General features: G+C 51.6%; 1 protein-coding gene across 1 annotated transcript in view; it reads left to right on the top strand.

Annotated features, from left to right (window-relative positions):
• Positions 1–18,361, top strand: part of GALNT17 (polypeptide N-acetylgalactosaminyltransferase 17) — a 244,782-nt gene that overhangs the window by 77,067 nt on the left and 149,354 nt on the right. Inside the window, exon 3 of the mRNA XM_059487044.1 lies at positions 12,587–12,753. Within this exon, the coding sequence (XP_059343027.1) occupies positions 12,587–12,753 (167 nt within the window). The remainder of the gene's footprint in view (positions 1–12,586; positions 12,754–18,361) is intronic.

The raw sequence follows: 18,361 nt of genomic DNA, 5'->3' as shown, positions 1-18,361 counted from the left end.
GAGCTCTCTGCAGAGACAACTCCAGGATTTTGGGATGGCAGAGCTCTTCTGGAGACAGCTCTGCGATTTTGGGACAGCAGAGCTCTCCCTGTGTGACATTTGCTGGGATGGCAGAGCCCTCCCTGTGTGACATTCCCCATGCAGGAATTTGGCAGACAGGGCTCAGTGACACCCCTCTGCTGAGGCTGATCCAGTTCTGGCAGAGGTTAAACAAACTTATCCAGTGATGTCTGTATGTAATGGGAAAGGTTTAAAAACCTCTTCATCTTCCAGTCCATAAAGCCGTCAGCAGCGTGGCTCTGTGAGCACAAAAAAGAAGAGCTGTCTCTAAAAGTCCATTGTGCCTTTTAAGTTCATCATTTTTATGCCAGCTCTTCCAGCAGCAGCATCATTCCACCTTGTTCCAGGCAGCACAAGTGGTGGCTGCTTTTCTTCTTCATTGCCCCAAGTCTGTCCTGGGGGTGTCAAACTCCTGGGTTCCTGTGAGATCTGTTCAAGTAAAACTCTCCTACCTCAGGCTCTGCACCAAGGATTGCATTTTCAATTTGAGAGGGAGGTTTCCAGAAGTGCCAGTTCCATCCCAACCTGCTTGAGCACAGCTGGGATGTTTGCTGCTGGGACTTATTGCCAGCTGGGGTCTGTGTACAAATCACCAACAGGACAGGACTGCTGGGAACGTGCCTTGAGCTGTTTGATTTTCCAGCATCACTCTCATTACATGGTTATGACAATGGGAAGATGCCAGCAGCTCACATCCCAGGCAACAGACCAAGAACTCAATGTTACAACTCACTTTATAAGTTTTTTGACCAATCACACAAAGCAAAAGCACATTGACAGTAGTTCTATCCAACAACTATAAGCACAGGTACCTTTGGTTAAACAATGCTTGCTTATTTCAAATACAATACCTGCTTGTAAGCCTTAAAACACAACGCATAGAGCTCTGTTATTAAGCTTAGAATTTCCTAATATCTCACTAGATAAACTTTTCTGTTGCTTAGAGAGTTATTCTAGACAGGTGTTAATACGCAGACCATTGTTCTATTTGTCCTCATGTTGTTATCTTGTTGTATTTCATATTTCCAGAGTCCCATACTGTTGTTATTATATTCTTAAAGTCCATACCTTCTAGCTGGTTTTCTACCATGCAGTTCTTCTCTATAGCACAGTTCCTCGTGGCTTCACAGGGGTTCTTCCAGGGCTCTCAGCCCACCCCTTATCACGTCGGGGTCACCAATGGTTGATATTTTATTGTTATTATCATATTTCTAGAGTCCCATACTGCTGTTATTATATTCTTAAAGTCCAAACCTTCTTGTCTGGTTTTCTACCATGCCAATCTTCTCTGCTGTGCAGTTCCTCATGGCTTCACAGGGGCTCTTCCAGGGCTCTCAGCCCACCCCTTTTATCCCAGTTATCTTCACAAGCCACAGCTGCTGCCCAACTAAGGACTTCGCAGCTGTAGCTTGTTTAGAATAACTGGGACCCACTTATCCAATACATAGGACTCTCACTACATCCTTGCTTTTCTCCTTTTTAAATAATTTTCCTGCTGACCAATCTCATGGCTGCTGCTTGGCTCTACTCACAGTTCTGCTGTCTCTGGGGCCTGCACTCTGCAGCTTTCCCAAAACCCTGTGATTTTGTGGATTCCCACAGGACTGTCACCGTGGAGTCCCTGGCTGGGACATGAAGGCTTCCTTCCCTCACTGATGTTGGTCTGAACCTCCAGCCTGGGGCTGCCTCTGATCAGGGGAGGAAGAAGGCATTTTCACCTTCCCAAAAACCACTTCAGTGTGTTACACCTGACAGAATTATACCTGGATGGAGGGCTGGAACAAACTGTCCTTTGGCAGTGGCAGTGTCACTTCATTGAGCTTGAAGTTCTGGGGGGAGATGTCCGTGAGTTACCTTGTCCAGACTGTGCCTACATGAGCAGCTACAGAGCAGCAGCTGCCTCCAACAGAGGCTCTCAGAACATGCACTGCTAATTTACAACTTACTGTTAATTTACACTTTATTGTCAATGCACAGTTTGACATTAGTGCCTTTCATCTGGGAGCACCCAGCCCTTGCCAGTGGCCAGGACCTGCTGTTGTCCCTGTGGAGCAGTCTGGGTCCTGTCTGTCCTTGTCAGGGCTCCTGTCTGTTTGTCCCTGTGGAGCAGTCAGATTCCTGTCTGTCTGTCCCTGTGAGCACAGTCAGGGCTCCTGTCTATCTGTCCCTGTGGAGCAGTCAGATTCCTGTCTGTCTGTCCCTGTGAGCACAGTCAGGGCTCCTGTCTATCTGTCCCTGTGGAGCAGTCAGGGTTCCTGTCTGTCTGTCCCTGTGAGCACAGTCAGGGCTCCTGTCTGTCTGTCCCTGTGGAGCAGTCAGGGCTCCTGTCTGTCCCTGTGGAGCAGTCAGGGCTGCTGTCTGTCCCTGTCAGGGCTCCTGTCTGTCTGTCCCTGTGGAGCAGTCAGGGCTGCTGTCTGTCCCTGTAAGGGCTCCTGTCTGTCCTTCCCTGTGAGCACACTCAGGGCTCCTGTCTGTCTGTCCCAGTGGAGCTGTCAGGGCTGCTGTCTGTCTGTCCCTGTGAGCACATCCAAGGCTCCTGTTTGTCTGTCTGTCCCTATGGAGCAGTCAGGGTTTCTGTCTGTCCCTGCCCTGTCCTGCCCGGCCCTGCTCAGCACTGGTGATGGGCTCTGAGCTGACTTTGTGTCCCAGCCTGGCCCCTCCTGGCAGGGAGCTCAGGTCCTGCTGCCTGTGCTGTGACCCTGTCAGATGCTGCAGAGAGCCCTTGCAAAGCTGCTCCTTCACCCCATGCCTGTCTGGAGATCATTCAGAGCTCAGCTCTGTTTGCAGGGCACTGTTTTATAACAAACAGAGAATAAAATGCTCCTGAATTTCCTCCCTGCCCAATCTACCTTGTGTGGGAGGAGAGAGAGGCCACCAGCCAGGCAGCAGGACCTGCAGCCTTCACTCCTGAGCCCTGCTGAGCCCCTGTCCCCTTGGGCTGACCCTCCATCCCTGAGCATCAAAACCTCTTGTGTTTAAATCCCTCCTGCCTTGGTTGAGGGGACAGCAGGACAGCAGCCTGCTTCTCCTGAGGACCTGTCAAACTGGGAGCCCCCAGCTGTGCTCTGGATGGCCAGATGTGGCCAGATGTGGCCATGAGGAGACCCTGGAGCTTGGTCATCCTGTGGCCAGCCCTGCCTTGTCCTGCTGGGGCTGATGAGGAGCCAGGGGCACAGTGGATGTCATTCCTTGTGCCAGGTGACAGGGACACACTGTGGGCTCCTGCACCACACAGGGGGAGCCCTGACCTCTGTCTCTGCAATGGGGTGACATTGCTGGTACCTCCCATCTGAGGAGTCCTCTCAGTTTTGGGAACTCAGCACTGAGAGATGCAGTGGTGACTCTTTCAGTTGAAGCTGATGTTTTCCTGAAGGAGCAATCTCTGCTTTAGGGAGGAATTGCTGCTCTGGAACAGCAATCTCTGGAATCTGGGGAGAATTTCACTTCCTGTGCACTAATTCTGCCCAAGCTGTGTCTCACACACCCTTAGCTTTAACGTGGCAGTTCCATAGCTCATCGTGGAAAAGGGATTTAAATCCCTTTAATTTAAATCCCTCTCTCTGCTCCTGAGCCATGTTTTATAGGAGCAGCTCCACAGCCCTGTGGAAGATGTGCCAACAGAGCTGAGCACTTCTATAATGTCCACAGTGTTTTTAAAGACAGGAAGTAACAATTCATTTATTCTGCTGATCAAAAGAATATTTGCCTGTTTAAATATTCACACTCTTGAGCCTGCTACAAGACTGAACTGTCAGGAGGGGATAAGCTCCTGATAAGCACGTTAGCTGGATTTATTTAGTGTGATGGCCAAAAGAGAAATCATTAATAAATCAGGACCCAGACTGGGGAGCTCCTGGGTGCTCAGAATTAGAAATAAAGGTGAGGGGGGGCAGGAGGAAGGGAGATCTGGCAGTCTGATATGGAGGAGAGGAGGAAATCTTGGAGAACCATCATGAGGATCTGCTTTATAAAGAGGTGTGCTGTCCATAATCAGAACCACCACATTCTTTGTATGCCCTGTATTCTCCCACAGGCACACGGGACCTGCATGGACTGAGATGATCTTTAAGGTCCCTTCCAGCCAAACCCCACTCAGTGATGCTGTGATCTGGGTCCATTTTTTGCCAGCTGGCACAGATTGCTGTGCCTGACTGTCCCTGTGTGCTGCTGTGATGGCTGCTCCCACAGGGCTGCACAGGGGTGCAGCAGGACCCCATCAGGAACTGTAGGAATAACTCCAGAGGCTGAGGGAGCAGCACAGAGCACTACCATGGTTGTTCTGCACACCTGGGGCACACAACCCTAAACACGGGTGTTCTTCAGACCTGGGGGCACAGTGCCCTAAAGCCATGGGTGTTCTGGAAACCTGGGGGGGGCACAGAGCCCTAAAAATGGGTGTTCTGCACACCTAGGGGGCACAGAGCCCTGACATGGGTGTTCTGCAGACTTGGGGGGCACACAACCCTAACATGGGTGTTCTGCACACATGGGGGGCACAGAGCCCTACAGCCATGGGTGTTCTGCATATCTGGGGGGCACAGAGCACTAATGTGGGTGTTCTGCAGACCTGGGGGACACAAAACCCTAACATAAGTGTTCTGCAGACCCAGGGTGGGGGCACAGAACACTAACATGGGTGTTCTTCAGACCTGCGGGGCACAGAGCCCTGAAGCCATGGGTGTTCTGCAGACCCAGGGGGTTCAGCCCTCTCCATGGTGGTTGCTGCTGGTGGCATTTCAGAAGGACAGGTAGAGATGTCCCCTTCATGCTCTGGGGGACATTTGTGTCCTGAACAGCCCTGGGGGCATCCCTGGGGAGATGAGGGATGGTGCAGCATCAGAGCTGATGGTGCTGCAGCTATGAAATAGAACTCAGGTCATCAGTGAGTCTGGGCACAGACTCTGCTCCTCAGACACCCCTGAGCAGCACAGAGCAGCTCCTGTGACCGTGTTCACAGGGGTTCTTGGATAAGGGAAGAGATGAGGATCTGACTCCATGTTTCAGAAGGCTGATTTATTATTTTATGATATATTTACATTAAAACTATACTAAAAGAATAGAAGAAAGGATTTCATCAGAAGGCTAGCTAAGAATAGAATAGCAAAGAATGATAACAAAGGTTTGTGGCTCGGCTCTGTCCAAGCCAGCTGACTGTGATTGGCCATTAATTAGAAACAACCCCATGAGACCAATCCCAAATGCACCTGTTGCATTCCACAGCAGCAGATAATCATTGTTTACATTTTGTTCCTGAGGCCTCCCAGCTTCTCAGGAGGAAAAATCCCAAGGAAAGGATTTTCCATAAAAGATGTCTGTGACAAGCTCCCACTCCTGCCCCTGCTCCCAAGGGCACAGCACAGTGCTGTGTGCTCCAGAGTGAGCTCCAGGTGCTGCCATCCCTCCCTGTGCCAGGCACCGGGCAGGCCAAGGGACTGTGTGTTCCACAGAGCAGGCTGCTGTTTCCCTGCTGTTATTTTACTGACCTTTGCTGCTGGCTGTATTTTCCAAAGCAGAGCAGGGCCTGCCCACCCTGAGGCTCCTGTTCCAGCCTGTGTGTGCACTGCACAGGGTGTTCTTTGTGCCCTGGCTCTGAGGGGTGGACAATTGTTGTGGCTCTGCTCCCAGGGAACAGCAACAGGAGGAGAGGGAACAGCCTCAGGCTGGGCCTGGGAGGTTTAGATTGGAATGGAGGAAATTTCTCACTTAAAGGGGGGTCAGGCATAGGAAGGGGCTGCCCAGGGCAGTGGGGGAGTTCCCATCCCTGATCTGAAGGCCGAGGAGTGAAGAGTCCCTGAAGCCAAGCAGTGCCTCTGTTGTCTAGGAACAGTCCACACTCCAGGCTGTCCTTTATCTGCATTTATTGGTGCTGATCAATGGCTTATATTGGGAGGGGAAGGTGTGGAAACCATTGGGCTTTGGCTGATGCCAGACCAGGCAGTTCCAGGTGGTTGATGGAAATGGCTTTGTGCCCCAGGTGAGATGTGTTAATTGAGTGGTAGAATGGATCTTGTTAAATCACTGGGCAGCAAGAGTTGCTTTGTAAATGTTAGCTGCCACTTTGTGGCCTCTCTGTGCTCCAGGAGTGTTTGTTGTGATTCCAGGTGATTTTTCTGCTGAGGGATCATGAGGCAGTAAATGCTGGGATATCCCTTTTCTGTCACTGAGAGAGACAATAAACATCCTAATCTCACTGCCTGCTCTGAAGAGTGGATTTACAGCTGTGTGCTGAGCAGAAAACAAACGAGCAGAGGATTCAAAGCAGGCTCTGCAGCAGGCAAACACGAGCTGGAGCAGAGCTGGGGTTTATGCTTTTTGTCTTTTGAATTTGGCTGACTTGATTAATCCAGCCTGATGTGTGTGCCAAGCTGTTCAGCAGAAACTCAGCCCTGCTTCCTCTTTCCCCAGCTCCCCTTGTCAGCCTTCCTTTGTTTTGGGATCTTTCTTACATAAACCAGGTGAAAAGATGTTCTCTGTAAATACATTTGTTTTGTGGGTTTCCTTGCAGGTTCTCATGTTTGCAGGCTTGGGCTTTATGTAGAATAAAGATCTGGGAGCCAGTAAAGGTGGTGGTGATCACAGTGCAGGAGTTGTGTCACCCCCAGCACCTCCAGGGATGGGCACCCCAAACCTCCCTGGGCAGCTGTGCCAGTGCTGAGCTCCCTTTCCATGGGGAAATTCCTGCTGCTGTCCCCCCTGAGCTGCCCTGGCCCAGCCTGAGGCCGTTCCCTCTGCTCCTGTCCCTGTTCCCTGGAGCACAGCCCGACCCCCCGGCTGTGCCCTCCTGTCAGGAGCTGTGCAGAGCCACAAGGGCCCCCTGAGCCTCCTTTGCTCCAGGCTGAGCCCCTGCCCAGCTCCCTCAGCTGCTCCTGGGGCTCCAGGCCCTTCCCAGCTCCATTCCCTTCCCTGGACACCTCCAGCCCCTCAGGGTCTGTCTTGAAGCGAGGAGCAAAATCAGCCAGTGCAGCGCTGGCCGTGCTCAGACACCCCAACAACCCCAGCCTGGGCATCCCTGGGAGCAGTGTCCAAACACTCCTGGAGCTCTGGCAGCCTCAGGGCTGGGACCTTTCCCTGAGGAGCCTGGGCAGGAGCTGTGTCACCTCTGCACCCACCCAGATCCTATGTCCCTGTAGGAGGGGCTGGGGAGGATGGTGGGAGTTGTTTTATGGGGCTGCTGTCAGTCCTCAGCTCCTCAGTCTGTCCTAAAGTGAGAAACGATGTCCTGAGCTGGAAGGAACCTCAAGGATCATCCAGTCCAGCTCCTGGCCCTGCACAGACACCCCAACAATCCCACCCTGAGCATCCCTGGAGCTCTGGCAGCCTCGGGGCTGTGCCCATTCCCTGGGCAGCCTGGGCAGTGCCAGCACCCTCTGGGGGAAGAACCTTTCCCTGATCTCCTCCTACACCTCTCCCTTCATGCCTGAGCCTTGGACCAATACAGAGCAAACCCCCTTTTTTCCCCCGTTGGAGGCCAGGAACATTTCTCAATGAGACCTCAGCAAGGTCCTTAAATTAAACCCAGTGCTGAACATGGGGAGTTTTTCCCCAGCCTCCTCAGACTTGGAGAGTTTTGTGAGCATGATTTAATGAAACATATTCAAGCATGATTTAATGGGACATAAAATGCCTCCTTGATACCTCATTGATCTAAAGGAGAGACAAAACTGTGAGGTGGCTCTTTCTTTCCACTACTGATCCACGATATTTCAGTATAAATCCTCCAAGCAGGTGCCAGCCTGAGTTTAATTGCAGAGAGCAGGATTTAGTGGGACAAAATGTAATTGTGTGACCTGCCCCGATTCATTTCCAGATGCTGGCAGGTGCTCTGTGCTCAGGGGGTGTTTCCCACCTACAGAGCAGGAATGGGAAGGGATAACCTGCAGCCTCCCTCAGTTTTCTTCTGTCAGGACTTGCTGCAGACTGGCCCAGTGCCTCTGTGCCATGGTGGGTGCTGTTCAGTGTGCTGGGACCTTCATGAAGAAGACACTTGGGGGGCACAGGCAGGTCTATGGTGACCCTGAGTGATTTCAGCTCTTCTGAACACAGGAGATGCCGAACAAGGGATCTGTGTGTGGGGTTCCAAGGAGAGCCTTCATTGAGCTTCTTCCCCAAAAGGATCCAGGGATCAAGAGCCGCTGAGTAAGGAAAGCAGGGTTTATATGGGGATCTCGAGGGGTGGGACAAAACACCAGGGCCAATGGGATGAGGGCACAGAGGTGGAGCCAGGAGGAAGGGCCAATGGGATACCTGGAATCTGCATGTCAGCAAGGCATGCTGGGAGAGGCCTTTTCCCTCACCCTAACAAAGGTGGCTATCCCTTGAGGGGTTTTCCCTGGACTGCTGAGGTTGAAACTTTTTCCCTGTTGGCCCAGTGGCCTCACCCGCTGTGTCCTGCAGATGTGGCAGGACCTCTGCCATGGGGCCAATTGCAGATGTTCACGAGCCTGGAGAGCACCTGCCCCATGGGCAGGGAGAACTTCCTGAGGCAGCCTTTGGGATGATGGAATGAGGAATGTGGGCTAAATTCCACATCTAATGATGGACTGGCCTTCAGCTGGGTAGCTAATCACTGACACTGGAATGTGTTTGGTGGTCTGACCCTGGTATTTAATTTAAATGGAGAAGTTTTCAAGTGTAGGGAGTGCTCCCCTGAGCATTCAACTTTCTAGAATGAGACTTGCTTTGGGCTGGCCACATACAGCACGAGTTGGGTGTTAGAGATAAAACCTGAGATTCACAGAATCCAAAGTGCTTTGGGTTGTAGGGACTTTAAAGCCCTTCTTGTCCCAGGGAGGGACAACTGCCACCATCCCAGGCTGCTCCAAGCCCCGTCCAGCCTGGCCTTGGGCACTGCCAGGGATCCAGGGGCAGCCACAGCTGCTCTGGACACCCTGTGCCAGGGCCTGCCCACCCTGCCAGGGAACAATTCCTTCCCAAAATTACTCTCTTTGAGCGTAAAACCATTCCCTGTATCCTGTCACTGCTAGTCTTTGCAAAAATCCCTCTCCAGCCTTCCTGTGGGCCCTCTTTAGGCACTGGAAGAGGCTCTAAGGTCTTGCTGAATTTTGAAGTATTTTGGCCTGGAATATAAATTCCAGGGCCTTGGCTGGCACACAACCAAGGGCTGAGGGGATAACTGTGGGCAGGGGGTGCAGGAGTCTCAGCTGAGGTTTGGTGCATTGCCTGGGACTCTCCCTGAGCCCCTGGAGCTGGGGCCTGGGGTCAGTGCTGGGTTCTCTGTGCTGTTCCTCAGGGTTCTCATTGAAGTTCTGAAGGAGCAGGGATTTCCCACCTTGTGCCCACCCACCCTTGCAGCAAAGGCAGCCTCTCAGTGGGCAGGGTGCTGTTCCTGGGTGTGCAGGTGAGGAGGGAGCTGTCGGGGCTGCAGCCTCAGGTATCCCAGCAGTGCTGACCCACAGTGAGCCCTCCCTGCAGGGTCTGAGTGCTCCCCAGTGAGGCAGTCACACCTGTGCCTCTGCCTGCACAGGGGCTGAAGGATAAAGCATCCAGATCAGCCTTTTTTCTGTGGAAAATGGTTAAAAGAAAAAGCCCAAACCACCCAACAAGCCAAAGCCCAGCACTCCCCACCCATGCCCTCACCATTCCCAGTTTCCTGCAGCTTCTCCCTGGCCTTCCCAGTGATGTTTGAGCTCAAGTGTTTCTCTGCCATTTTCCCCTCCCTTCCAGGACAGCTCCAGTGTTTTCCTGCACACTTGCAGGGATATTTGCTGGTTTGTGCACTGGAGGAAGCCTCGTGGAGCTGCAGGCTGTGGCAGAGCATCCCTCACCCCTCAGCTTTTGGCACCAGGACCGAAGGGACCCTGTGGGAGGAACACAACAACCTTGGTGTTAATTTGGTTTAAAATTGCTGCTCTGGGGTGGGAGCCAAAGCCACCAGAGCAGGGTGTTGGTGCAAAGCCTCTCCTGCCTCTGGAGCAGGAGCTTTGTGCCCCAGCAGGGTGGGCTGGCCTTTCCCACTCCTCCCTCCCTCCCTCCCTCCCAGGCTCATGTCCCCTCCCTGGATCCTTGTCCATCTGTCCTGTCATTGGGGAGGGAGAGCCCTGGTAGGAGAGGTGCAGGGAGAATGCCAATGAGCAGGAGATGAGCCTCAAAGAGCTGGGTTTGGATTTGCCTCCAGAGCTCTTTGATCACAGGCTGAGCTCTTTATCCCCTGCAGCATTCCTTGGGGGAAGGCTGCCCAGAGGTGAGCAATGATTAAAAGGAAACATTCCTGCTCCTGTGACAGCCTTGTCTTCACCAGAGCAGGTATCAACATCAACCAAAAGCTGTTTTTAATGTCTGAGTCAGTTTAGTTTGACTTTCTTGGCAGGATTTCAGGGTCACTTGTCACTTTGCCCCATCATGACCGTTCTTTCATCCATTTTAAAGAAAGATTTTCCCTTTGGAATATCCTTTTCAGTGTTTGGTTCCCTTCTGTTGAGCTCTTGGCTTGCTGTAGGGTAGGCAATAACTTAATCAAGAACACAACCATGTTGTCACCCAGCAAACTTGTTTAACCAAAGAAGATCCATAGAGAAAACCCTGTTTCTGTGGAAATCTTTGTCTCCAAGTCTCATTCTGGAGTCTGAAGAATGCCTGCTGTTGCCTAAGAAACATCCAGGACAATTAAATGCAGAGGCATTGCTGGGGAGTGAGGAGCTGCTGGGATGTCACTGTGCCTTTGGTCTTTGCTTATCTGGGCAGGGTTGCTCCATGCACACTCATTGTAATTCTGGGAACTCTGCTCCTGTTCCCTGTCTAATCTGTGAGGGATGTGGGGAGGGCGTGGGGAGGCTCCTTCTGTCCTTGCCCCACCTGGATTTATTGTAGGGGCAGTCTGGAGAGTAGAATTAAATTGTTGGAAGTGGATTAAGATCGCCTGTTTGCTTTCCACAATTGCTCTGTTAAGAGGAGGTGTCTAGTTGAGATGAAACGTGGCAGGGAAACAACATCAGTACCTCTGTGCTCCCTGGAGAGCTGGGGCTCACCTGGAGCACCCCTTCCCTCTGAGCTGCCCCAGCCCTGCTCCATGGATGTCCCTTCTTCCAGCTCTGCAGTGTCCATGGAACATGGACCTGCTGCTTGCCAGGGTTGGTGCTGGTGCAAACCGGGGAGCTCCTGCTTTTGTCCTGCTCTGAAGTCTGTGTGAGCAGAGACCCAGCCCCTAGTTAAGGAATGATTCCTGAAACCAGGGAGGCGATCACAAGGGTTTGGGTTTGACCATCCTGGCTGTGGACTGCAAAGACAGCAGCACAGCACTGCTTCAGAGGCAGGAGTGTGCTCAGGAGTATCTGCTGGGAGAGCAAAAACATTTATTGAGACTATTTAATCAAGGCTCATTTAATGTTCCTTTCTTTCCAAAGCAAATGGGAGGAAAATTCCCAATTGCTGTTGAAGAACAAGGCTCATTTCTGAGCACCTGTAAATCTTGGGGCAGAGTGGGACTGGGGAGTTTCCCTTGAAGTGCTGGAGGCATTCACTGTGTTCTGGAGGCCACTCTTGCTTATCTGCCCACACACACAGGTGGGGTGGGTGTGACAGTGTTCACAGTGATCTCAGGTTGAGGGAAGGGATGATGATCTGACTCCATGTTTCAGAAGGTTTGATTTACTATTTTATGATATATATTACATTAAAACTATACTAAAAGAATAGAAGAAAGGATTTCATCAGAAGGCTGGCTAAGAATAGAATAGCAAAGAATGATAACAAAGGTTTGTGGCTCGGACTCTCTGTCCAAGCCAGCTGGGCTGTGATTGGCCATTAATTAGAAACAACCCCATGAGACCAATCACAGATGCACCTGTTGCATTCCACAGCAGCAGATAATCAATGTTTACATTTTGTTCCTGAGGCCTCCCAGCTTCTCAGGAGGAAAAATCTTAAGGAAAGGATTTTCCATAAAAGATATCTGTGACAGGGTGGGCTCTGGATGTGCCTGGGGCTGCTCTGCTTTGCTGTGCTCTCTCCCCAGCAGCAGCGACTCGAGGCTGGATTGGCACTGGGGATCCCTGGCTGTGCACAGCTGGGAGGTGGCCTATTACAGCCCTGCATGGGGTCGCTGCTGGTGAGAGAAGGAGACAGTGAATCTTGTTTTTTGATCAGAAGGCTGGATTTATTGATATATGATATATAATACATTATTACTATACTAAATAGAATAAAGAGAGAGGTTGCAGAGCTGCTAGGCTGAGCTAGCCTAAGAATAGAAAGAAAAGAATCTATAACAAAGTTGTGTCCAAGGACTCTGTCCCTAGCTTGTTCCTTGTGATTGGCCCTTAATTATAAACATGAGAACATGAACCAATCACCAATCAAAACAGGTGCCCCTGTTGCATTCCACAGCAGCTGATAATAATTGTTTATGTTCTCTTCTGAGGCCTCTGCCCTCCAGAAGACACAGAAATCTGAAAGAAAGGATTTCTGTGAAAAAATGTCTGCGACAGTGGCCACCCTGGGATTTGCCACCAGCCTGGCTGGAAGCACTGCCCTGTGAGCTCTACTGACCCTTGTGCCCTTTGTGCTGCAGGTGCAAAGAGCTGAAATATGGGAAGGACCTGCCCCAGATCTCCATCATCTTCATCTTTGTGAATGAGGCGCTGTCGGTGATCCTGCGCTCGGTGCACAGCGCCGTCAACCACACACCCGCACCCCTGCTCAAGGAGATCATCCTGGTGGACGACAACAGCGACGAGGGTGAGCAGCACTGGCAGCTCCAGCTGAACCAGCAGGGGCTGAGTTTGGTCAGGAATCTCCTGGAGGGTTCCTGGGCAAGGGCATGTGGGGTTAGGGGGTGGGTGTGCTGCTGGCACAAAGCTCTCTGCAGCTTCTCTGGTGAGGAACAGGGTCAAAGCACAGTTAAATCTGAGAGACCTGTGGTTTGAAAATGTAGCTGGGAGCTGGAGGGTGAAGGAAAGCAGAGAGCCATCTGACCTTTCCCTTCAGTACCATCCAGGAGCTCTGGTTTCAGGGTGTCCTTGTTTCTGATAATAACTTTGGTTGTTGCAGATATGCACCTCTAAGTATTTGCCAGGACAAGAGCCTGGAGCCCAGAGGGATTTCTGCTCTGGCATCTCCCAGGGGCGTTAACTGATGTTTCCTCTGTGTGTGCCTCAGTTTCCCCGCTGTAAAATACCATCCTAGGCTTTATAGATGGCTGGTGCTCTGCAGGGACCCTCATCCCCTGAGTTCTGGAACAGGAAGGAGGAAGAGGAGGAAATAATCCCAGCTCACCTGTTCAGTCAGGCCCTGCCACAGCCTGAAGGGGATGTTTGGTTTCCCACATTACACACAAGTGTCCTTTGGTTCAACCTGCTCTCAGTCACTTTTGTCATTCCTTCCCTTCTGCCTTTTGATAACACAGAACTGCAGGGAGCATTTTCAGACTCAAATTCTTCCAAGAATCTTCTTTTGTTTCCTTCCAATATCCAATCAGGGCAGTTAAAATCCTTGTGAAGGACAGTTAAGTGACTTTGTTTACTGCCTTCTTCAGTTGTGCTGTGTCTTCATCCTTTTAATGTTATTTGGAAAAAAAATGAATGCAGGAATGCCATGGATGGTGTGATTGGAGGGAAGAGCAGGGCAGGGAGCAGGGTGTGGAGAGCTCATTTCCAGAGGGAGATGAGAGCTCTGCCTGTGAGGAGAGGAGCTGGTGCACAGAGCTGTTCAGGCTGCAAACACAGGCAGTCAAACACCACAGGGATGAGCACCACAGAAAGCTGATGAGTTCTAATCACCACTAAAGGAATCAGGAGGGCTCCTCAGCTGGTGGGAACCACAGCAGCTCCAGGGCAGGGGCTGGGGTGGTGCCAGGGTGAGGCTGTGGGATTTCAGAGCTGTGAAGGGGAAGTGCAGGGAGGTGCTACTGGGTATCCCACAGTGCCCAGCACCTGAAATAGCAGAATGAGAGGCTCCTTCTCCAAATTTTATCCTATTAATGGGGCAAAGAGAAGAACTCTTAAAGAGTGGTGATAATCACTGAGCTCCTCCCTCATTGCTGTGCACAAAGGATGTGTTTCTGAACAGCCTCTTCCTCACTCAGGGTGAGGCTGAGGGTGAGCCAGGTGCTCTGGAGACACTGGAAAGGCACAGGACAGCAAAACAAATCCTTCCTAAAGTGTGTGCAAGGCCAGGGCTGCAGCTGGCAGTGAGGATCAGGGTGGGATCCTGTACCCACTGTGGGATGGCAGGGCACCCCTGGGGTTTGGCAGGGTTGGGGCAGAGGGGTGCCTAAAGCTTGGACTGTGTTCAAGCACTTCCAGCTCTGGGCTTTCACAGAATCCTGGAAAGTTTGGGTTGGAAGGGACCTTAAAGCTGATCCAGTGCCACCCCTGCCATGGCAGGGACACCTTCCACTGTCTCAGGCTGCTCCAAGCTCTGTCCAGCCTGGCCTTGGGCACTGCCAGGGTTGTGTTGGAGTGTTGGGGTTGTGTTGAAATGTTGGGGCTGTGTTGCAGTGTTGGGCTGTGATGGAATGTTGGGGTTGTGTTGCAGTGTTGGGTGGTTGTGTTGGAGTGTTGGGCTGTGTTGCAGTGTTGGGTTGTGTTGCAGTGTTGGGGCTGTGTTGCAGTGTTGGGTTGTGTTGCAGTGTTGGGCTGTGTTGCAGTGTTGGGGCTTTGTTTCAGTGTTGGGGCTGTGTTGCAGTGTTGGGTTGTGTTGCAGTGTTGGGGCTGTGTTGCAGTGTTGGGCTGTGTTGCAGTGTTGGGCTGTGTTGGAATGTTGGGGCTGTGTTGCAGTGTTGGGTTGTGTTGCAGTGTTGGGTTGTGTTGCAGTGTTGGGTGGTTGTGTTGCAGTGGTGGGGGGTTGTGTTGGAGTGTTGTACAGCACCAGGGAGGGAGAGGCAGGGAGATGACCCCATCTGATGGACACAAGTTCCAACATCCTGGGCACAGGGTGGGAAAATCCCAGTGTCCCGGCACAGCTAGGCTGTATCCCACCCCGAGGGTGCTTTGGTTGCAATCGGGAGTGTCCAGGGTCCCCCGTGGTGGCCCAGGGCTGTGCTGAGGGCTGGACATCCCTCAGGAGTTCTGCCCTCAGAAAGGTTGGGTGCACCAGCAGAGTGGGGTGGGGGCTGAGGTGGTGCCATCAGCTGGGAGGGTGAGTTCATAATGCCACTGTTCTGCTGCTGAGGCTTTGCAGGCCTCATGACAAATGAGATTTTTAAGGAGGGATTTGAAGGAAGATAATGAGGTAACTTGGCAGATGTTTATGAAGAGCTCCTCCCAAGCGTGTAATAATCTACTTTCTCATGTAAAAGAAATGATACAAACCAGAACGTATCTCTGGGACCATGTGCTCCCTCTCAGCATCCTGGAGGAGCTGCAGTGACAGCCAGGAATTATTAATGGCAATAACATTGTCACAGACTTCCCACTAATGGTGGGCAATCATTCTGAGCAGCAACAGCAGCAGCACGGAGTTGATGCTTTGGATATTACAAACAAAGTCATCATAATAAATAGATTTGGCTTCTACAGGAAAATAATTACAGGAAAATAGTTCCTCATGAGCTCTCAGATTTAGAGATGAATTCTGGAGGATCAGGCAGAGGATGGGCCTGTGTGGGTGTGACTTTGGAGGCTGTGATTGAACAAGAAGGAATTTCTTCAGCCTCGGTGGGAGCAGCTGAGTGGGAGTGAGGGACAATTCCTGTGGCTGCAGGAATTGCAGGAAAAGCCTTTGGAGGCTCAGCTGTGTAACCTGAGAGAAGGCTGGCTCCAGGGAGCAGTGCCCAAGCCCAGAGCTGTGCTGTCCCCTGGGTCACCAGAAGCAGCTTTGGGAAGTTGCTGAAGGCTCAGGACAGTTCCTGGCTGGGCTTTGTGTGGGTTTGTCAGGAGGGAAGAGGAACCACAGCAATTCTGGGTAACTGAAGAACAAAGCACCAAATATTAACAGAGATTTCCAAATCAAGCTTTAATATTAGCCCAAAGGCAAGAGCTCCCTGCCCTGCCCACCTGGCTCTGTGCCCCCCAGGCAGAGCTGTGACAGCCAGGAGCAAAGCCTGGTGCTGGCGTGAGGTTTTCAGGCTGGAACAAAGAGCTTTGAAGCCTCATTAGGCACTCCCTGCTCTCAGCTTTGTTGTACAACAGCACAGCACAACACAAAAGTGTGCAGTGAGAGATTAAAGTTAATGAACACCAGCATTCTGATGCTTTATGTCTGAGCTGTAAATAGATAAAAGATGCCAATGTAATGTAACGGGGAAAAAAATCCCTCCTTGAAGGAGCAAGCTTGGGGAGTTGTAGCTTGAACCCCCTTCTCCCTTGAGCTGCACATTACACTTCATAAAGACTCTTTTGGAGGCTGCTTTTGTTTGTGCTTGTTGCAGGGCTGTAGTTCCAAAGGCAGTGTGCAGGTTGTGTTTGGGAGTGATAACGAGGTTCCCTGGCTGGGGGAGGATGCAGCCACGTGCCCCTGAGATGCTCTGTTATCTCACAGCTGCACACTTTGTCTGACTCTGTTGCTTAATCATCACCTGCTTTTTTTTTAGTTGTTGTTGTGTCTTTTAGCGTTTTTAATCTGGGATAACATCTCTTTGAAAAGCAAACCTCTCGGAATACAGGAAACCCTCTGGATAAAAGGCTGTTTAAAGGGGCTGGCTTCACCAGGGGAGACATGCTCAGGGTTGTAATTTGCCTGGGTCTGGCACTCCAGGGATCCCCTCCTTGTTGTGCTCATTCCAGCAGCAGCAGCAGCACCTGTGCCTCGACCTCCTGGGAGCTGCCTGGGTGTTTGGGCTCAGAGGGAGCTGCAGGAGCTGAGCCACATCCCAGCCTTTCCCAGGCTGAGCATGGGGTGGTTAACTGGAGAATGGGCTGTTTAACTGGGGCATGGAGTGTTGTTTAACTGGAGCATGGGGTGTTTAACAGGAGCTGAGAGCAGGATCTGATGCAGCCTGAGCATGGGATGTTGTTTCACTGGAGCTGAAAGGATCTGATGCAACCTGAGCATGGGCTGTTGTTTCACTGGAGCTGACCTGGGCTGTCCCACTGGTGCTCAGCTCTGAGGCTCTGTGAGGAGAGCAGCAGAGCAGCACAGGGTGGGTTTGTTGGGGTGAGAGACAACTGCTGACTTTGAAAATTTAAAAAGGTTTATAAAACCTTGACAAAAATACAACAAAATGACTATATTAAGGAAAAATTCACAGTGCTGGGAGCTGCCCTCATAGATACCACATGGCCAGTTCATCTTCAAGCTGGATGCTCAGTCTTTTATACCCCTGGGGGCTGCATCAGCCAGCCCTGGCCCCTCCCAGAGTCTGTCAGTCAGCTCTTCTGTGCCATTTATCAGTGCAGACTGCTTTGTACCTGGATTGGAGCTCAGGTGTTGCCCTGCCCACCCCCTGAGCACCCCCAAGCTTTTCCATTCCCACCTGCCCCATGCCAGGGACACCTGTGCAGCTTCTTTGTACCTGTGCTGGACAGCCCAGGCTGTGTGATGGCAGCAATACAGGGGGAAAGGGAACTGTGGGGAGAACAGAGGGCATCTAAACTACAATAACATAACTATACATCACTAAAGCTTTTCTGAATATTCACACAATAGTTATCTTTTAATTGCGACAGCCAATCATCTCTTTATCCACCTATAACAGCTCGGGTGCCTGTGCGGGACAGGAGCTGGGATCCATGGTCCTTGTGGCTCCCTTCCAGCTCAGGGTATTCTTGATTCTCTTTGGGGTTTGCTGATCTAAATGAGCAGAGGCTGGAGCTGCATGCCCTGACTGGGACCAGCTTTCCCTGGGAGAGTTGACTCATCCCTTGCTCCCCTGTCACAGTTTCCTTTTGTCCAGCTGCAGGTGAAAACCTTCAGAGACTCCCCTGGCTCTAAGTCTCCTGAAAAGTGTTCACATGTATTTATTGCCTGCTGAAGGAGCTGCTCTAATGATTTCCTGCAGAAATCCCAGCCCTGATGGCTTTGGAGTTTCGGGCAGGTGACAAAGTGAGACAGGGGTGCTTGGGGTCTCCCATGGCCTGGAGCACTCCCAGCCCTGACCCCTCCATGTTTCTGATAACACCTTGGCTCTGTAGGCTTTCCCCACCCATCTGAGTCTGGCAAACACAAGGATGTTTTCCTTAGGGGTGTGGAGGTGTGGTCCTCTCCCAAGGACACCTGGCCAGTGCTGCCCAAGGAACTCCCTGCTCTTGGTAAACCTTGAGCTTCTCTGGTGCTGCTGCTGGTCTTTGCTCCTCTCTCTGTGTGGCTACAGGCAGTTCCCACTTTTAGTTCTGGGGCCTACCACAGCATGTGGAGAGGTTTGGGCAGGATTTGGGGTGGGGATGTGTCTGGGTTTGAACAGCCAGGT

This window comes from Ammospiza nelsoni, chromosome 21 (assembly GCF_027579445.1).
Source record: "Ammospiza nelsoni isolate bAmmNel1 chromosome 21, bAmmNel1.pri, whole genome shotgun sequence".
In the NCBI taxonomy this organism is placed as follows: domain Eukaryota; kingdom Metazoa; phylum Chordata; class Aves; order Passeriformes; family Passerellidae; genus Ammospiza; species Ammospiza nelsoni.
The sequence above is the reverse complement of the archived record's forward strand: the minus strand, read 5'-3'. Positions and strand labels throughout refer to the sequence as shown.